The following is a 17,845-nucleotide window of genomic DNA, read 5'->3' on the forward strand; positions in this document are numbered from 1 at the left end:
GAATCAGTTGAATAAATATGTTGCTGTATATTTGTGGGGAATGATTCTACATCAAAGCCCTTCCAGGCTAGCAGTCATTAAACTGCTGTAGCACTGACGTTTCATTTGGCATTTTTAAAATCTGTCTTTGCAAAGAGAAGCTTACAAAAGCAGAAAAGAAAAATATAAAGAAATATTCATAAACTCACTAGTGGACAAAGAATTAGGTGGAGCATAATTAATACTTAAGCTTTATCGGAAGTGATGTAATGCAAAACTCTGCTGATGCTAATTTCAGAATTTCTAGTTCATTTATTTATCATCATCTTCATAACAGAAACTGCTCTCAGCAGAGATCTGCATTAGTGGCCCAGTGTGTTAAGGACTTATATATGGGGCAAAGGACTTACATAAAACATCTGATCAAATAGCAGGAAGGTTAGCAAAAGAGACATGGTAGAAAGCAATTTGAAAAGAGACTACCTCAGGCCAGAAGAAACAGCAGATCTTACAACACTGCAAGAGACAGTGATCACGCAGCAAGAGGGAAAGCAGAAGTGGTACAAATTTGAAATGTAAAATATGCACGTGGAGGGACAATGGGGAAGAAAAGGGAGATAGAAAAATGTTAACAAGTAAATTTCTGTAGTACATTGAGGTAGGGAAGCCTCCCAGGGTTCAGCAACAAGACAGATAGTTTTGCTGCCTAAAAGCAGAGAGTTTAAGTTCAATTGTTATGAACACTGTATAGCATTAATACTTTGAACATAGCATGGATGTGACAGATGGGACACAAGACAGTCCTCATACTTGCTGAGATACCAACTGTTAGGAAGAAGAAAATGAAAGGAAAAGGGTTTTAAGGTAAAAAGTAGACTGCCTTATTAGGAGAAAATAATCTTAGCAAGTACTTTAAGCTAATGATGCAAAGATGTTAGACTATTCAGTTCTCCATATTGTGATTTAAAACAACTTTTAAATCACAAAAATGGTTGAAGAACGGTTGCTGGAACAAGAGAGATAAATTGTGCTCACAACTCACAGCAGGAAAGCAGGTGAAGCCAATGGATGAGATCACCCAAAACTGAAGTGTTAAAAGAAGAAAGTCCAAGCCAGAATCCCATGAGACCCCTTAAAGGCAGGAGTGTAATGGGAATGAACTGCCAAGCACAAGTTGAAAGAACATCTGGATAAGAAAAACTAGCAAAGAGGTATATCAACAATTACGTTGATTAACGTATCCTACAATTCATTGATGGTCGTGTCTAGTCTGAAGAGCAAAGCCTGAATATACATGCCTATTATCATAACTAGGAATTTTCATGGCATCAAGGTGTCCTCTGGATAGTAGAGCTAAGTGTTGGTCTGTGAATGCTGAGTCCAGGCAGAAACTAACAACATCTCTACTTTTAAATGCTTTCACAAGCTGGTAGTGATAAGACCCTAATTTGAGCTCTTCACCTTCTGGACACGCTCTTACACTTATTAAAGACTGACACAGTATGACTGGAGATGCAGTCTTTTTCCTAAGTCAGACTGAGTTATGAAGACCAGACAAGACTATCCTTATTGGAAAAGTGATAGAGATAGTAAAAAAAAAAACTCTTAAGAACACACACGAATGACAGATGCTAATCGGCATAATCTGATGCAAATGGGCTTGATTCAGTGACCCTGATTATTCAGTGGAGGCTTAAATAATCTTCCCCAGACTGTTAGTTTTGCAAGAGAATACCTGAAAGTTCAGAGGATATAGGACAGATTTAATTAGATTTGCCATACAACATTTTATAAATCAACCTATTAAGCAAACACCATCTCTATAGGCCACTTCAAAAAGATTAAGCTGGGTATGTAAGAACAGCTTCCAGCCTTCACTCATTTGAGTCATCTCTGCTTCTGAGTAGAAACTTCATGAAGTGCTTCACTGCACTTCAGAGCCTCTAATATATACCAGTGATTACTTCCATTATGAAACCTTCAATTAGGGAATTTTTAAATAGGGGAAAAAGCATTTTATCTGCAACACACTTGTAATGATTGAAAAATATTATGTGTGTCTGTTTTTTATTCATTTTTAAAACTTCTTATCAAACCGAGGTCCTTCTATTGGAAGAGCAGTTTTACACTTGAAATTTAGAAGTATCAAAGACTTCAAATAGTTGTGTCAGAAGTTATTTAACTGGTACTTATACGTACAAAGGAACAGTTTCGTGTCCTCCTCCTGCCCATTTAATTTTTATTCATGCTAAATTACCTCCTCCTTTTTTCCTCCCACGCACAAACCTAGCATCAAAGAGCTTTATGCAAGGTGGAAAAGTATTTAATATTCAAACAGAAAAGTATGAGACAGATACAACCAGCGTGAATTATATCTCCAACCTGAAATCTATCAGACATAATTTTACTTCAACTGCAAAAGCAAATATGATCTAAAACATTTTTTAACATCGTGTTCCAGAAAATCAGAATCTGGTATCTGATCTATGAAGATCCTTTAGAAATAATGCTCAGGAAGTATTCAAAGCATAAAAGACAGTGTTGAGAGTCTCAGACTTACTTTACATATAAATCCAAATGCCTCGGGAAATCTATTTTGCCAGCAAGAATCTTCTGATATATACCAAACGGATTATCATCAAAAAATGGAGGAAACCTATTTTAATACAACAAATTTTTAGAAGTTAGAAAAAGAATTTGCAAGAATCCTACAAACATTATGATGTTATAGTAATTTTCCTCAGAAATAATTGATTACATAGTTTTTCTTTTGTAAGGCTTCAACTAACTTGACAAATTATCAAACCATAATGAGGCTGCTATAACAAAATATACATTTTTGCACATGTTCAACATATAAGTAAGAATGAAGAATTACAAGAGAGCTATTTGTTACATTAATAACTTTAAAAAAATGAAAGAAATTTTCAGTGTTTAATTAAAAAACATGTCTGCGTTTACCTATAAAATTCAAGGCTATACTTTCCAAAACAGCATCATTTTTTTTTTTTTTTTTTTTTAAATCTTGTACTGTAACCACAGACATACCCTTATTAACTAGCCTCCATCCAAAGTGTCAAAGGCCCCACATGAGTGGACTGTCCAATGCAGTTATTTATTGTACTTTTTTAATTCAAGTACAGGTTTTGTTAGAGAAGGTTTAAAGGAGACAAACTGTCCAGAACCTGAAAGTCTATCAAAGTGTAGCTGTTTTTTTTGTGTTGGGCCAGATAAAATACTTATTTCACAAGCTCTCCAGAATGATTATCGCATCAAGATGCAATTAGAATTCTACACTTCTTATTTTCTAAAGAGTTTTCCATAAAGTTACGAGGTAACAAATACACTGCTTCTTGTCTCACACCTACAGTAAGAATTGAGATAAATTTCTGATTCCTGCAAGAGTCTCGGAGTGTACATCAGTACATGCTCAGCTTACACCAAGTGCCAAGAGGTTTTCAGAATTACCATTTTAGAAGTTACCGTAGAAAATATTTTAGGGGAATGGAATAACTAACCAATCTCAGTCCCACCTTGACTTCCATAACATGACCAAAGTATCCCTTGTATGCTTCTGTCTCAAAACCTTTATGAACTAGAAAATGGGATTTTGAATATTATCTATATTAATTAGGTCCAAACACTACTATTGTCCAACACTTAAAATGTTAGGGAGATGTGAAAACATTTTATAAATACTTTCTAAGACAACTCAACTGTGTGCACATGCACAAGTACAGTGCTTTAGAATCACTTGTACCACAAACAAGGGTGAACACATTTCTTAATTTCATATTCTTTCCATGATTTTATGTTGCTCAAAGTAGCTTATTCCTCAACAAGTACTATACTTTATTCCTACCATGTAAATGTTTTCAGAAGTACCAAGTGCTTCTTTGTTTAGCTGATGATCAAGTGGATTAGCATTTCCTTTTATATACTCACAGAGAGAAGGTTATACTTCAAAGCACAGAAAATTGTAACTACCAAATTATCTGGTTAACAAAAGGCTGAATAAGTTTTTTTTTGTTTTGTTTTGTTTTTTATTATTGTTCAGAAAGCTGAGTTTCATTAAGAAAAACTGAATAGTCTCAGCTGGAAGGAAACTGGATAATATAAGAGTCTCAGGAAAAATGTGTTTATAAATTCTTGCTTTGACAGAACAGAACAAGGAAAACATGATAGATTTTTAAAATGGGTAAAATTTTTGCACACCAGAGACTATCATGTAAAATTTCTCTGTTAGTCATGCAACATCTATGTCCTTTGCATTCTCCAAAGCACTGAAAAATAGTAGACTCAATTTCCTATTTTGTATCTGGTATTGCATATTAGCAAATCTAATTGCATAAGTCAATTAGAATAAGATCTTGTAACTACATAGCATGAAGGTGACAGTTTCAGTAAGCAGATTGATGTGAAATGCAGATTTTTTTTTTCCTCCTATCTCCAAATGTATTATATACTATTGATACATACAATCAAGAAGAATAAGGAACTTAAATATGCTTTTATATATTTTTATATATTAAAATTTTCTCATTGAAAATCATAAATTATTGTGTAATGAATTATTTAAAGAAAGCAAATCACACTTAAACATGCAAAAATTTAATGTCAATACTGCTTAAAGTGTATTTGACCTGTATGCAAAATGATGTTAGCTTAGTAAGATTAGGTGGTTTTCAAACTCAAAAACCAACAAACTTGACTTTGATAATGTGCAAATGATCAGTCTGCAACACATTGCACAGATTTCTGACAAAACAGTGCAAATGTTGTGCTGGAAGCTACCCTATAAATCAACAAAAAAAACCTTGATTTTCAGACTGTCTTCACACCACAAGGCAAATACAAACAGCTGCCTTTTTTCCACCAACTAAAAAGAAGCTAAGAATTCTCTGTATATTGGACAACAGCTGCAAACCATTCCTTTTGCTAACTGATGCATAACAATGACATTGACATTGGTCTCAAAGTTAATAGATACTTTTAGCACTGAAGAAGAGATGCTGCAAAACCTCAAGGGAAAACCATACAGGTCTGAAACTATGAAACTATAGGCACAAATCATTATCTACCCATAAACAATAGACCAGAATATCTCTTATATAAAACTACAGAAGCAAAATCAAAACAAAGTCCTCACTAAATAAGAAAATTCAGTTAGCTATGTTTCTGGTAACAGTACAATCAGAATCCAACACATTTAGCATGTTAACATGTACATTTTAATCTACGGCAGAGTGTAACAGAACAAAATCAATCAAGATATATAGATTTTTCAACTCTTTCTATTGACAGTTTGTTTATTTTGTTTAGATTAACTCAATAAAGAATTGATGTTACTATCTGTTTTGGAAAGATTTCTTCTCACCCTCATTTTTCCCTGTTCTTTCCCCTTCCCATATTTGCTATCTTAAACCTAAATGAGAGCTTGCCCTAAATCTAGAATGTGCAGAACTTGAATTCCATGGGTCTCTAGGGATTAAGTTAGAGAAATATTACACTGCAGAACAGGAAAGTGTGGTTTTATTTTGTTTGTTTATTTTTGAAGAGACTATTTCCTTACACACATATCTCCCTATTCTTTTCAATTGCTTTTGGGGTTCAGAGAGTAACTTAAGGAAATAACTACCAAATGTTTTAAGTTATTTATTTGCAGTCGGTAACTTAGTCTTGAAGTCAGGTTTTATTCATCTTCAAATAATTTTCCTGTTGTTGAGGTTTAACCTGGCAGGCAGCTAAGTGCCACACAGTCATATACTCACTCCTCCTGCTCCCACCCAGTGGAATGGGGGAGAGAATCGAGGAAATAAAACAAACTCATAGCTTGAGAAGAGCTTAATAAGACAGAAGTGGAAAGGAAAAGAGTAATTATGATAAAGGAATACACAAAACAAGTGAGGCACCACTGCAATTGCTCGCCACCCACTGACTGATGCCCAGGCAGTCCCTGAGAAGTTGCCACCCCCAGCCAACTCCCCCCAGTTTTATTGTCCAGCATGATGCCACAGAGTATAGGATACCCCTCTGGCCAGTCTGGGTCAGCTGTCCCAGTTGTGTCCCCTCCCAGCTCCTGGTGCACCCCAGTCTCCTCACTGGCAGGGCTACATGTGAAGCTGAGAAGTCCTTGGCTCTGTGTAAGCACTGCTCTGCAACAACTACATTGGTGTGTTATCAGCATTATTGTCATCCTAAATCCAAAATGCAGTACTGTACCAGCTACTAGGAAGAAAATTAACTCTATCCCAGATGAAACCAAGATACCCATTTCTTAAATCTTTTCTTAGTTTGAAGGGATTAAAAAAAAAAAAAAAAAAAAAAGAACAGAAGAAAAGCCATAAAGAAACACTTATGACTGTTTTTGCATTAAAAGTCTTGATAGTAAATACCAAGCCACATCTTGAGTTGTTAAGGAAAAGTGCTTTAAAACATTGCTGCTGACAACAGCCGTGAAAAGCTTGTAAAATGCTAAAAGAAAAACCCTTGTATGATACCCTGCCCTCTTAAAGAAAAGATGGGTAATACAGTCTCTGCTCCTCTCAGCCTCAGTCCGTGAAACACCAATATCTTAAGAACAACCAGATTTTGACAGACTCCACCCAACACACATTTATTAAAGCAGAAATACTGTAGTGGTATGCAGGCCGTTACAAAACTACTTGCAGCAGACAGCTCCTCTGTCAATCAGCCAATATAAGATCTCAGTTGTCTTTTAGAAATGTATAATTTACCTCTATCCGTTCAGAATCTAAATAGTCAAAGTATTCGCATTAAGTTGGGGCAACTTAGATCTCATCACACCATGTCAGGACACAGAAGATCCTACACTTGGAAATGACTGCAGCTGCTCTCCCCTTCTTCATTTATTTTTTTTAGTAAAGTATATGCCCATCATACTTCGGTGCTGTGCAGTTTTGAGGTCTCACTGACTCATCAGAAATAAGAACTTGAGTATCAACCGTATTCAGTATGTTAACTTTGGAAAATGTGTTTCTATTACTACTGTAGTAGAGAGAATCCAACCAACCTCAGTAAGGCACATAAAGGAAAAACGCCCAATTTGCACTTACTCTGGGTCTGCACAGACAGCATAGAAAGCTGATATTCAGGGGTCCCACCAAATCCTGTGGCAGGAAGCGAAATCGCTGACTTCAGGTGGCAGATTAACTCCTGCACTGGTGTTACAGCCTCAGACACTTATCTTCCTGCTGTCTAGGACCAAGATTAGTGGCAAAAAGGCTGCTGGGAATCTCACATTCCCTTCATCCCGCAGAGGAGGGAACAAGAGACTCCTACCCTTACAGGTCGCTGTGGAAGAAAGGTGAAGCCTGGACACTGCACAGATCAGCCTACACAAAGTACCAACTTTTTATTAGATCAGTCAGCCATCTCTGCCTGGGTCAGTAGGAAACTATTATTACTTTTCTATGCTTTTTCTGATCAGAAATTGCCTTGAGATTCAAAGCAAACATAAGTGCAAACCTTCAGGACTTTAAGAAAGCAAGCAGCAGGCAGCAGTGCTGCCGTGGGATACAATTTTGATGGTGTTAGGTGGGCTCCTTCACACCAAATCTATGCTGTGAGCTCTGAGGCAATCATTCATTGGAAACTGCTGGACTTGCTTGCCCAACCACCACAACCCTGAACTGACGCCACTGCATATAGAAAAGGAAGAACAAGTCCATGGAGGGATGCTTTCATTCTGACTTCGTTCTATAGGACTAGAGAATATAGAGCCATAGAATCACTAAGGTTGGAAAAGACCTTCAAGATCATCTGGTCCAACCATCACTCTACAACCAATATCACCCACTGAACACCCCTTGGGACGGTGACTCCACCACTTCCCTGGGCAACCTGTTCCAATGCCTGACTGCTCATCCGAAGAATAAATTTCTCCTAATTTCTAACCTAAACCTCCCCTGGCACAACTTGAGACCATTCCCTCTAGTCCTATCTGTAGTTACCTGTGAGAACAGGCCGAACCCCAGCCCCCCACACCCTCCTTTCAGGTAGTTGTAGAGAGCAATAAGATCTCTCATGAGCCTCTTCTTCTCCAGGCTAAACAACCCCAGTTCATTCAGCTGCTCCTCATAGGACTTGTGTTCCAGAATGAAAGGTCATAATGACAAACTGACATACAGCCAGCGTGTGAGATGGCACCAAGCACACAGGGATCAGTACCCTGACACTGCAAGAAGTTCTAGAAACTATGTAACAAATTGAAAATACACATTTTCTATGGAAGCTGTGAAAACCTTGCTTTCACCCACACTTACAAGTCCAAAACAGTTAAGTATATTAATGACAGAAAAATCTCTTTAGTTTTATTTTGTATCTTCTGTTATTACTGCTATGAAACAAATTTCAAAAACAACAGGAATAACATTCTCCCCATCAGTTATCCCAGTAGTAATGCTGATATGTGGTGGTTTGGTTTTTGTTTTTAAACAAAAAAGCTGTTTTTTAACAGCTTCCTGATTCCTTTCATAAGAGACAGAAATGAAACTGATAATATTAATAATAAATTTCACTGAAATTTTCTTTGTAGAGTATCACAAATAGAGCTAGTAAAGAATCATAACCAGTACACAGACACTTCCACACAGTTTTCTTGTCGTATAGCAATCGTTACCACTTACCCTGACAACATCTCAAATATAAGAATTCCCAGGGCCCACCAATCCACAGCTCTTCCATGACCTTTGCTTTGGATGACTTCTGGTGCAAGGTACTCAGGAGTGCCACAAAGTGTCCATGTCCTGGGGGAGGAAAAAAACAAAACAAAACAAGATCTCTAACAAGATCTGAAAAGACTGTTGTGATGCTGTCCAGTTCTCCTGGTAGAGAAGGTGAAATATGGAAATTAAGAACTTCTTGGCTGCAGGAGACATCAGTGTGCTGAAGTTTCCTGACTGCTCTAACCTCTATATATTCGGTTATATGTTGCTTTGAAATTACTAACAGTAGTTTTTACCCTGGAAGCAACAGACCCCTGGGACTACTTCTGACAGGCCCAGAAGACTGCAAGATTATTGGCCACCAGGAAAGATTTTTGTTTAGAAAAGGGTGAAGGGGGTAATAAAAGAGTAGTAGCTTAAATCAGTAAATAGTAAGATTCCTTTTAAAGTCCTTTATTAAGTAAGATGTTTTCCAAATACTATGGAGATGTAACCTATTATCACTTTTAGAATAACCATTATAAATTAAATGTTTTCTATTTTCAATTATTTAAAGAATTTACAAAGTGTTGATAAGCAATTGTGAGATATGTTTGTTATATTACCTTTTATTTTTGATCTTGTTTAATGTCATGTTTTTACTCATAGGTTTCTTATTAAAATACCATAATAAAAGAAGTTTTATTGCTACTTAATTGAAATGTTTATTTCAAATCCTACACATTAATGAAACAAATTGAAACTAAGCAGCTAACGCTTACAAAAAAAAAAAATACAATCTGAAATAAAATATTCTGAGACTACTTTTTTCAGAAATGTGAACCTGTCTTTGTAAGAATACCTGTGAGGGATTTGCCTGGCTTCATGATCTTGACTTATTTTTAAATACAGGCTCCAGAGAAAGAAGAGAAACCGATTGTTTTATTTGTGAATGCAATGCAAATATACCCAAAGCATCAAACTGGTAACATGGTCCTGAACAAATGCATTAACATCAATGATAATCACCTTTAACAAGTAATACAAAAAGTAATACACATGCTTTTCATCTTCCACTTTTTCCTTCTACTGTTCTGCTCCACTTAAACCACCTAATTCCCAACCATATGTTCATATTCAAGATCCATATTTATGGCATATCAAACTATGAACTATTTTTTTTTTTTTTTTTTTTTAAAAGATTTGATCAGAGCCTTTTTCTCCCCTCAGCCTTTATTCATGCACAGAAGTTTAGGGAAGAGGATCTGTATAGTCAGTCGAATCTTAAAGACTTATGATTCATGGAGTTGAATTTATTTAGGTGTGCTTTTACCATGGCAACAACAAAATTACTCCAGCTATATTGTCTGTGTTACTGACATACTGTGCGTTCAAATGCTCCATAGCTCTTTAAACTACACTCACTGGTGTAATGAATGAATCTTCATTTTTTGTCATGAAAGGTTGGCATAATTTATATTGCTAGAAAACAAACTCCTTTTCCAAATGGAGCATATTCAAGAAAATTCTTATGTACAGAGCTGCTTTACACGCTACTGCCATCTAGCAGTTGCTTAGATCATGACTAGATAATTAAGAAAACCAGCAGAAAAGCTTTGGTACCTTTTAAAACAAAACTATGACAAACACTTCCTTCCCCCAGTTTTCAGTATTGCAAGTATTCAGTGTTTCAGCATTACACACTATTACAATTCATGATACAAACTGTTATTCATGCTGACAAAGCCTGCCCTGCAAACAAAACAGCTGCCAGCTTTACTCTTATATTTGGGAAGCAAGGCTGCACAAATACAGCAGGTAAAGCAGGCACGTTTGTTTTAGTAAATAAGCCAGGCCCTTGGCAGCACAATGCCCCACAACAGTCATCCTTTGCTTCCCCAAAATTAGTATGAAGGCATAAATTCAGCAAAAGTGAAATGTGTGGTGATTTTAATCCTTTTATCAGTCATTTAGATACAGAAATCTTACTTAATACTTGACTATGACTCTTAGGACCCATATAACTGGCTGGTGACAATATAACTAAAATGAACCTCTGTTACAGGTACACAAGATCTTTTAATTAAAGGAAAACTATAAATTGAGGTAAAGACAACATAACCTGAAGCTGCACCAGGAAAACAAAGTTATTACCACCAGCAGGTCACCTACTCCCCTTAAATTTAACCAAAAAAAAAAAAAAGTTTACTAAATGCACAAAAACTTGGAGGAAGACCACATTCTTTGTCAAGCTCTGGATCTGTACCATTTGATCAGAGCTTTTATTTCCTGTTTTGTTGGTTAAGAAACAAACTACTTAGCATTTGAAAAATGCAAAGTAAATGCTATAAAAAAGATCAAATTGTCTTAAGTATTACTTTTATTAGCAGCATTTCATGACTGTTGCATATTCATCTTTTTGCAGATCATCCTTTTGCAGATAAATCATGAAGCAGAAAAATATACTGTTTCCTTTGCAGTTCCTTGAGCTGCTACAAAAATTTCACTGCTCTGGGTTTTCAGCTTAAGAGCTGAAATCCAGGTAGCAATAATTAATGAGGTTGAGCATGTAATTTTAAAACAAGGAAATGAAACAAAAGAATCTATTCTGGTCATAAATATAAGCTATCAAATAACATTTGTTGGACTTGTTAATAGCACTACCTGACAAAGTTAAAAGTCTGGATGGTTACCGTGTCCTACTGTTGCAGGCTATTTAGCCTCCTCCTGCGTAGTCCCTGCTAAGCTTCTCACACACAATCCAGAGATAATTAACACTGTCCTTTCTGGTGTTCTTTTCTGGAGGTTTCTTCGTAATTATACTCAATGGAAATTACTTTGTTTCCAGCCCTCAAAAGTTTGTTCTGCAAGATATTCTTGCTTCTACAGTGAAACACAGGGCAGTTACATAAAAACAAGACTTGCTGAGTCTTGTTTTCCATATTCAAGTCTTTTGTGCAGAATTGTCATGAGGCACATCCAGTTTAAGAAGGAGTAAACAAGTGTCCCAAAAATCTTTAAGCTTAAGCATGTCTCAAGTTAATAGGTTTTTTTTTTATTATTATTATTATTATTTTGTTTGTTTTGGAGGGGACAGGTGGGGATGGAATTTAAATAATCTAAAATTAACAGTGAACAACATTACCCACCCTCCCTCCCCCCCCCAAAAAAAAAAAGAGAAAAAAACAAAAACATGAAAATCATAACTTTACTTAAAACTTTCAAAACACTCTGAGTGCAATCTGTGCATGAAAAATGTAAAATTCTATGAACTTCACTTTTGTGCTTTCCTCTGAAAGATCATTTCAGTTATACTATACTCGAGTTACTTGAGTTATCAATGCTCTGAGTGATAAGTCCTTGTTGCTTCCAACCCTGTATTCAGCATTTTATGTTACCTGTGTACATTTACAGGTAAAGCAGCTACAAATATAAAACTACTGTAGCATTCTACGTTTCAATTCAACACAAAATGACTAGCATGCCTACCTGACACACAGACACACAAAGATGGGATGCAAAAGAATAAAGAAATGGTAGTGATAACTACCATTGATTTGATGTCCTGAATTGTGTTTGAACAAATTGAATTTTATACGGATTTATCTTCCAGATTGAAAAATACACTTTTATGTAAACTATCACCCTGTATAAATTACTCCTGCTTAAATCCACAGAAATGTGAATTAAGAATAACCACTAAGTGGCAGCATCTACATCTAGCAGAAGTAGGAAGTTATAAAAATTACTACAAAAATGTCTTATAAAGAGACCCTCCTACTTTCTTACAACAGAGCTGCCTTACCCTTTCCTGCAAAAAGTCATTTTGATTTAAAAGCAAACTATTAAAAAAAAAAAAAGCCAATTTTTATAAATCAATCTGCTTGCTCAGTAGGAACTGAATTCAAGCAAATGTACAGATACTAAAACATCGTGAATTTAAAAGAGTGTTAGACTTAATGGTAAGCAGAACCAGCATATTTATTTGTGCCTGTCACTCTTCTATGCTGTTGCAATGCAGTAAGTACTGCGAGCGTGTAACACACAGCGATGCAATTTTTATGACCACCGTACCATGCATTGATCTGTCCCACCTGATTTTTGCTTCATAGGGGATCCAGTAAGAATAAGTCTCTCAGATCCACCTTCATTTCAATTTGAGCCTGTCATTTTCCCCCATATGCTGAACTGAGCAAAAGCAGCATCAAACAGGTGAAATACACGTAGGCAAGCAAAGAGGATGAGCATCTATTTGATTCAAATAGTCATCTATTTATCTCAACTAAAACAATTGGATTTGGTCTCTCTCCTTAGAGGGTGCTGGGGCATAACACCATACCTTGTCACAGCACTTTTCTAACATGACAGACTAGTTTATTTTCCCTTATTTTCAATGTAAGGAAACTTCTTGCTTCCTTTTAGTAACACAACAATCCTAGAAGAGTAGTTCAAATCGAGAGAACAGAGAAAGAAATGAAGGAGAAAAAGCTCTGCATTACCCAAAAGCTTACATAAAATAAAATAGGCATGAACTGATTTCTAAAATATGCTCAGCATTTTTCTCGTGTGTGTGTGTGGAGGTGCTGAAGCTGACCTTATTTGTTTCAATCTGTTTATTGAAATTTCATTTTAGCAATGTGTCAGTGAAAAAATAGTATCCAGTTGTAAAATGTTATTACTGCATTTCCAAAATTTATCTAAAAGGAAATTTGAAGGACATAGCAGTTACAAAATATATAGCAATTCAACTTGTATAGAATATTATGTCCCATTTAATATATTGATATATACATCTCATTTTTTTCCTCATTTTACTTTAACATTAAAAAAAAGGACTGCTATAAACCCAAACGCACAACTCTACTCACATAAAAACATTTTTCTACAGTAGCTTCTCAAAAATACTGCTCCTAATTATACCTAAGGTTTTATTGAAATAAGTATGACACCTATCTCCTTTATATTACAGGATTTGACATGTATCAACAACATTGGGAACGAAAGGAAAATCGGAGCTCTGAAATACATTTTTTTTTCTTCCAACCATAATTATGTTTTCTGTATTAAACCATAACAAAAATCTACTTACCTATCCACCAGTTTTTTAGCAAATCCAAAATCAGTAAGCTTGATGTGTCCTTCTTTGTCTAGTAATATATTTTCAGGTTTTAAGTCTCTGTAAACTATTTCTTTGGAGTGCAGGTATTCTATTGCACAAATAATTTCCGTAGAGTAAAACAGTCCTGTGCTGTTGTTGAAACGCCCCATGTTGCGCAGGTAACTAAAAAGTTCTCCCCCTGGCACATATTCCATTAACATGTATAAAAAACGCTCATCATGGTAGGTCCAGAATCTGTAATAAAAATATTGTTTTATTGAATAAACAAATTATCTCTGATTTGCTTCAGAAGTAAATTTCTGTAAACTAATCTCTATTACCCAAGCATGTACAGAATATGTTTATGGTTCCTATTGTGCAAATATTAAAAACCCAAGAATATAGCAAGATTATGTAAGAGTTGTTCAAGTAGCTGACTTAACTTGAAAAGTAAAAATACAGAGTAAAGAACGTGCACAGCACTGGCTTAGAATGCAAAAATAACTGACAGACTCCTTTGCTTTGTACCAAACAAGTATCTGCTAGGCAACTTGTAACTGACTTTGTATGCTGCTAGTCTGCTAGGATCAGATGATTCTCACATACATTATATTTTACTTAATCAAATATTGCCAAAGTAAAGGGTAGGATGAGCAGAATCTGCATTTGTAAAGATGTTTATGACAGTATGTTCACAAAGAGGACACTAGAGAGCTCTCCTTCCCTTCTTGTACGCTTCCTACATAGTAATATATAACCCCAACTGAAGTGAGTAGTTTACTAGATAAATGTCAGATCACAATGCTTGCTCTTCTACGATATCTTTAACAAATCAATAGAAAAACAAAGCAGGGTCTCTACCTCAGAACTAACATAATGAAAGTTACCTTCTGTTGCTCAGAGTATTGCCTTTCTTTTAAGAAATACTGTGGTACCTTCTTTCCTAAAGTGCAGTAAAGAACAGCCAAGGAAAAAAAAAAATCACTCCACATGGCTTTCAAATGCTTACAGAATACGGGAACCTTCTCTCCCACATTCTTAGAACTAAGCTATTCTTCTTTCTACCCACATTAACCAAGCCATACACCACACTTCCAAATGTAACTTAACAATTCAGAAGAAAACCAGTATTTGATAAAGCCTGGAAGAATATTTTACTATTTTAAAACAAACAGCTAATTATTACTATGTCAGTCAAAAAAAAAAGTATCTTCATCTACTTTATTTATAGAAGAATGGAAGTTATTTCAGCTTCTAATAAATGTCCCTGTAGTATCACAAAAATGTACAGATCAAATATCTTTTTTTTTTTGGCTTCATTAGCTAGTTCCTAAACAAGATAGTGAGTCTCAAGAAAGATAAGCAGGGCAAACTCAGCTTCCAAACCCAAGTGAGAAAGATTTTCTTTCTTGATGCTGGCACTAAAGGCAACCAAACAAGACAGACTATCAGACACCAGCTACAGCTCCTCCATGGGTTTGAACAGAAACAGAGTGAGGCACAGGCTTTTCTATTTCCTGTTACAGAGTCCTCAACATCACTAATTGGCTACTGATGACATTCACAGTATGTTTCTGAACTACAAAAAAAACTTTCTTTAGATGTTTTTAAGGAGTTAGGCAAAGTTACAGCTACAAGAAATGAAGAAAGAGGGACAGGAACAGGTAAAATGAAGCAAACCATGTATGTAAAAAAAATGATATACAAGGGAGAGAAAGAGCAAATCTGAAGAAGAATACGAGAAAAAAAAGGCATAAAAAAACTAGGCGTTATATCACAGTATTTGTACTGGAAGTCACTTATTCAAGCACTGACTCTTAAAGGATTGTCTATGCACAAAAATTGATGTATTATTTATTATGTATGAAAAATGGAAAAATAGCTGTATTTGTAATACAGATTGCTTTGCATTGTATTTTTATATATAAAAGGCAAATACTACAGAAGCTGAGATTAGAATAACATACATGGTTTCATGTAATTTTAAAATCTGGCTTCTCTATATGAAATGTGGAAGCTATTGTGAACTCTTACAGTCTAATAACATATTGTAGCTTACAGAGCTATAAAACATGATTTTTATTAATTCAGATTTTCTTGAAAAATTACAGATAGAGGTTAAAAATTACAGTGCCATGTGAACTGCTACACTCACAGAGTTATGATACTTCATTCAAACTTGTCAGTAAAGATTGTATAGGAGTCTCCAATGACCATCTGTTACAAGAGCATAAAACATTTCCAAGAAACAGTTCAAGAGAGAAATAGTTAAATAACTTCTCTGTTTACAGAAAAACTGATTCAGAAACTCCCTATACAATACTTCTTAAACGTAACAGGAAAAGGAAAAAAAAAAAAAAAAAAACTAACAATGTAAAGTTAAGGTACGGGAATGGTGAAGGTCAGAACTAGATGATGTACAGCACTACTTAAATTCCCATCATGAAGTGCTGCAAAATACAGTATTATGCTGCACTGAACCAAATTCCTTGAATTTGCAGCCAGAGGATGATACTATCCATGTTTCAGGTGGTGATGGGAACACAAAAACCGGAGTGTAAATAGCACGGTTTAAAGGCACTGAAGAAGAAAAACATTTTTTTCTCTTTGCTGATCAACTACAGACAAGAATTTAATGATAAAAACACATGTATTGAGTAGGAGAGGAGCAGGCTGGAAAAACCCTCATTTGTCATCAAGTCAGTGGTAACTGTCCATGAACGTTTGTTTAACATAAAGCACACAAATATGAACATGACTTAAAATTTAAATAGCTCATTCCAGCTAGGTTCCTTTGAGTCTCCTTTGCCAAGGGACACAGACAATTTTAAGAGCACAGCTGATGCAGCATCACATGGAGCATGGCAACAGAAGAGGAAGAGAGCTAGAAGACAAGAACAGTTCCTTTGCACACAAATGAACTTGCATTTGAATTGTGTCCTTCTGTTGCCAACTTCAAAATCTGACATTTTGGAAACAAGGCAAGAACAAAAAAAAAACACAAAACAAGAAAACTTAATCAGTTTGGATTTTTTGACCCCTGCTTCTGTATGGACACCAATCCTCATAACCCAGTCTCACTTCTCACACAAGTTTCTCAGTTCCCACACTTGCTGCACTGCTCTAGATGCATGGATGTATTTTTTTCCCCTCTCTCTTTTCTTAAAATAGAATTTACGTACATAAGTATACAAATAAAATCCTGTTCCTCCTGTTCTGCCCATATTTTAACCAGTCTAACCAGATGTATTCTCATCTTGCTTTCCTGCATGCATCTCAAACTTCACATTCCTTAGAACTCATCTTACTAATATTAAGCCTCATCTTACTAATATTAAGCCACATGCTGGAAAAAGCAACAGCATGCAAGGGCAAAAGCCTCCTCCTCAAGAATTATTCTAGGGCTCATTCTGATAAACTAATATGAACATTTCTTTGTTTTTCCCTCACTTAAGAAAATCTATAATGCTGTCTGAAAAAAAATAATGAAAAACTAGAGAGAGAGCATAAAAAGCTTGTAATAAATTATTGCTTAAATGCTTAAATTGTGATTTTTGTATTTATATTTTTAGTTCTTCCATAACAAATATTTTACTTTGAAGTCTAATTTAGACTAGATTACTTATCAGAAATTAAGCATTTGTTGTTGGTTACGTACATAAGAACTTGCAATAAGAGTCTGGAATGCTTAGTTTTAACTGCACTTCATATACTACTTTAATAAAAAAACAGCAACTTACAATCTGATCAAAAATGGGTGATTGACCTCTTTCAAGACTGACTTTTCATTGTGTACATGTTGCTCTTGCTTCAGTCGAATGACATCTGGAATGCTCATTACTTTCAGTGCAAAGTAACGTTTGGCCATTTTTTCCTTCACAAGATGAACACGCCCAAATGTACCTGTGCCTGAAAAGTTGAAGAAAACATCAATGTATTATTTAAAAAAGCAATTTGCTAGTTTAAAACCTACAGGACCTCACATATTTTCCTAGTCAATATTTTTTTTTTTTTTAGTTGCTCCCACACTTTTTTTCCTTTGGAATTTGTCAAGTTTTAGTGATAACGGTGTAATAAAAATAACAATACTGTGATACTGCCA

The 17,845-nt window shown here is 35.4% G+C and overlaps 1 protein-coding gene across 1 annotated transcript in view; it reads right to left on the reverse strand.

The window, feature by feature from the left end:
• Positions 1-17,845, reverse strand: part of PRKX (protein kinase cAMP-dependent X-linked catalytic subunit) — a 60,854-nt gene that overhangs the window by 12,025 nt on the left and 30,984 nt on the right. The window contains exons 2-5 of the mRNA XM_068682222.1: positions 17,484-17,652; positions 13,735-13,998; positions 8,628-8,747; positions 2,540-2,635 (exon numbers count right to left, since the gene is read on the reverse strand). Of these exons, the coding sequence (XP_068538323.1) occupies positions 2,540-2,635; positions 8,628-8,747; positions 13,735-13,998; positions 17,484-17,652 (649 nt within the window). The remainder of the gene's footprint in view (positions 1-2,539; positions 2,636-8,627; positions 8,748-13,734; positions 13,999-17,483; positions 17,653-17,845) is intronic.

Source organism: Anas acuta, chromosome 1 (genome assembly GCF_963932015.1).
Source record: "Anas acuta chromosome 1, bAnaAcu1.1, whole genome shotgun sequence".
Lineage (NCBI taxonomy): Eukaryota > Metazoa > Chordata > Aves > Anseriformes > Anatidae > Anas > Anas acuta.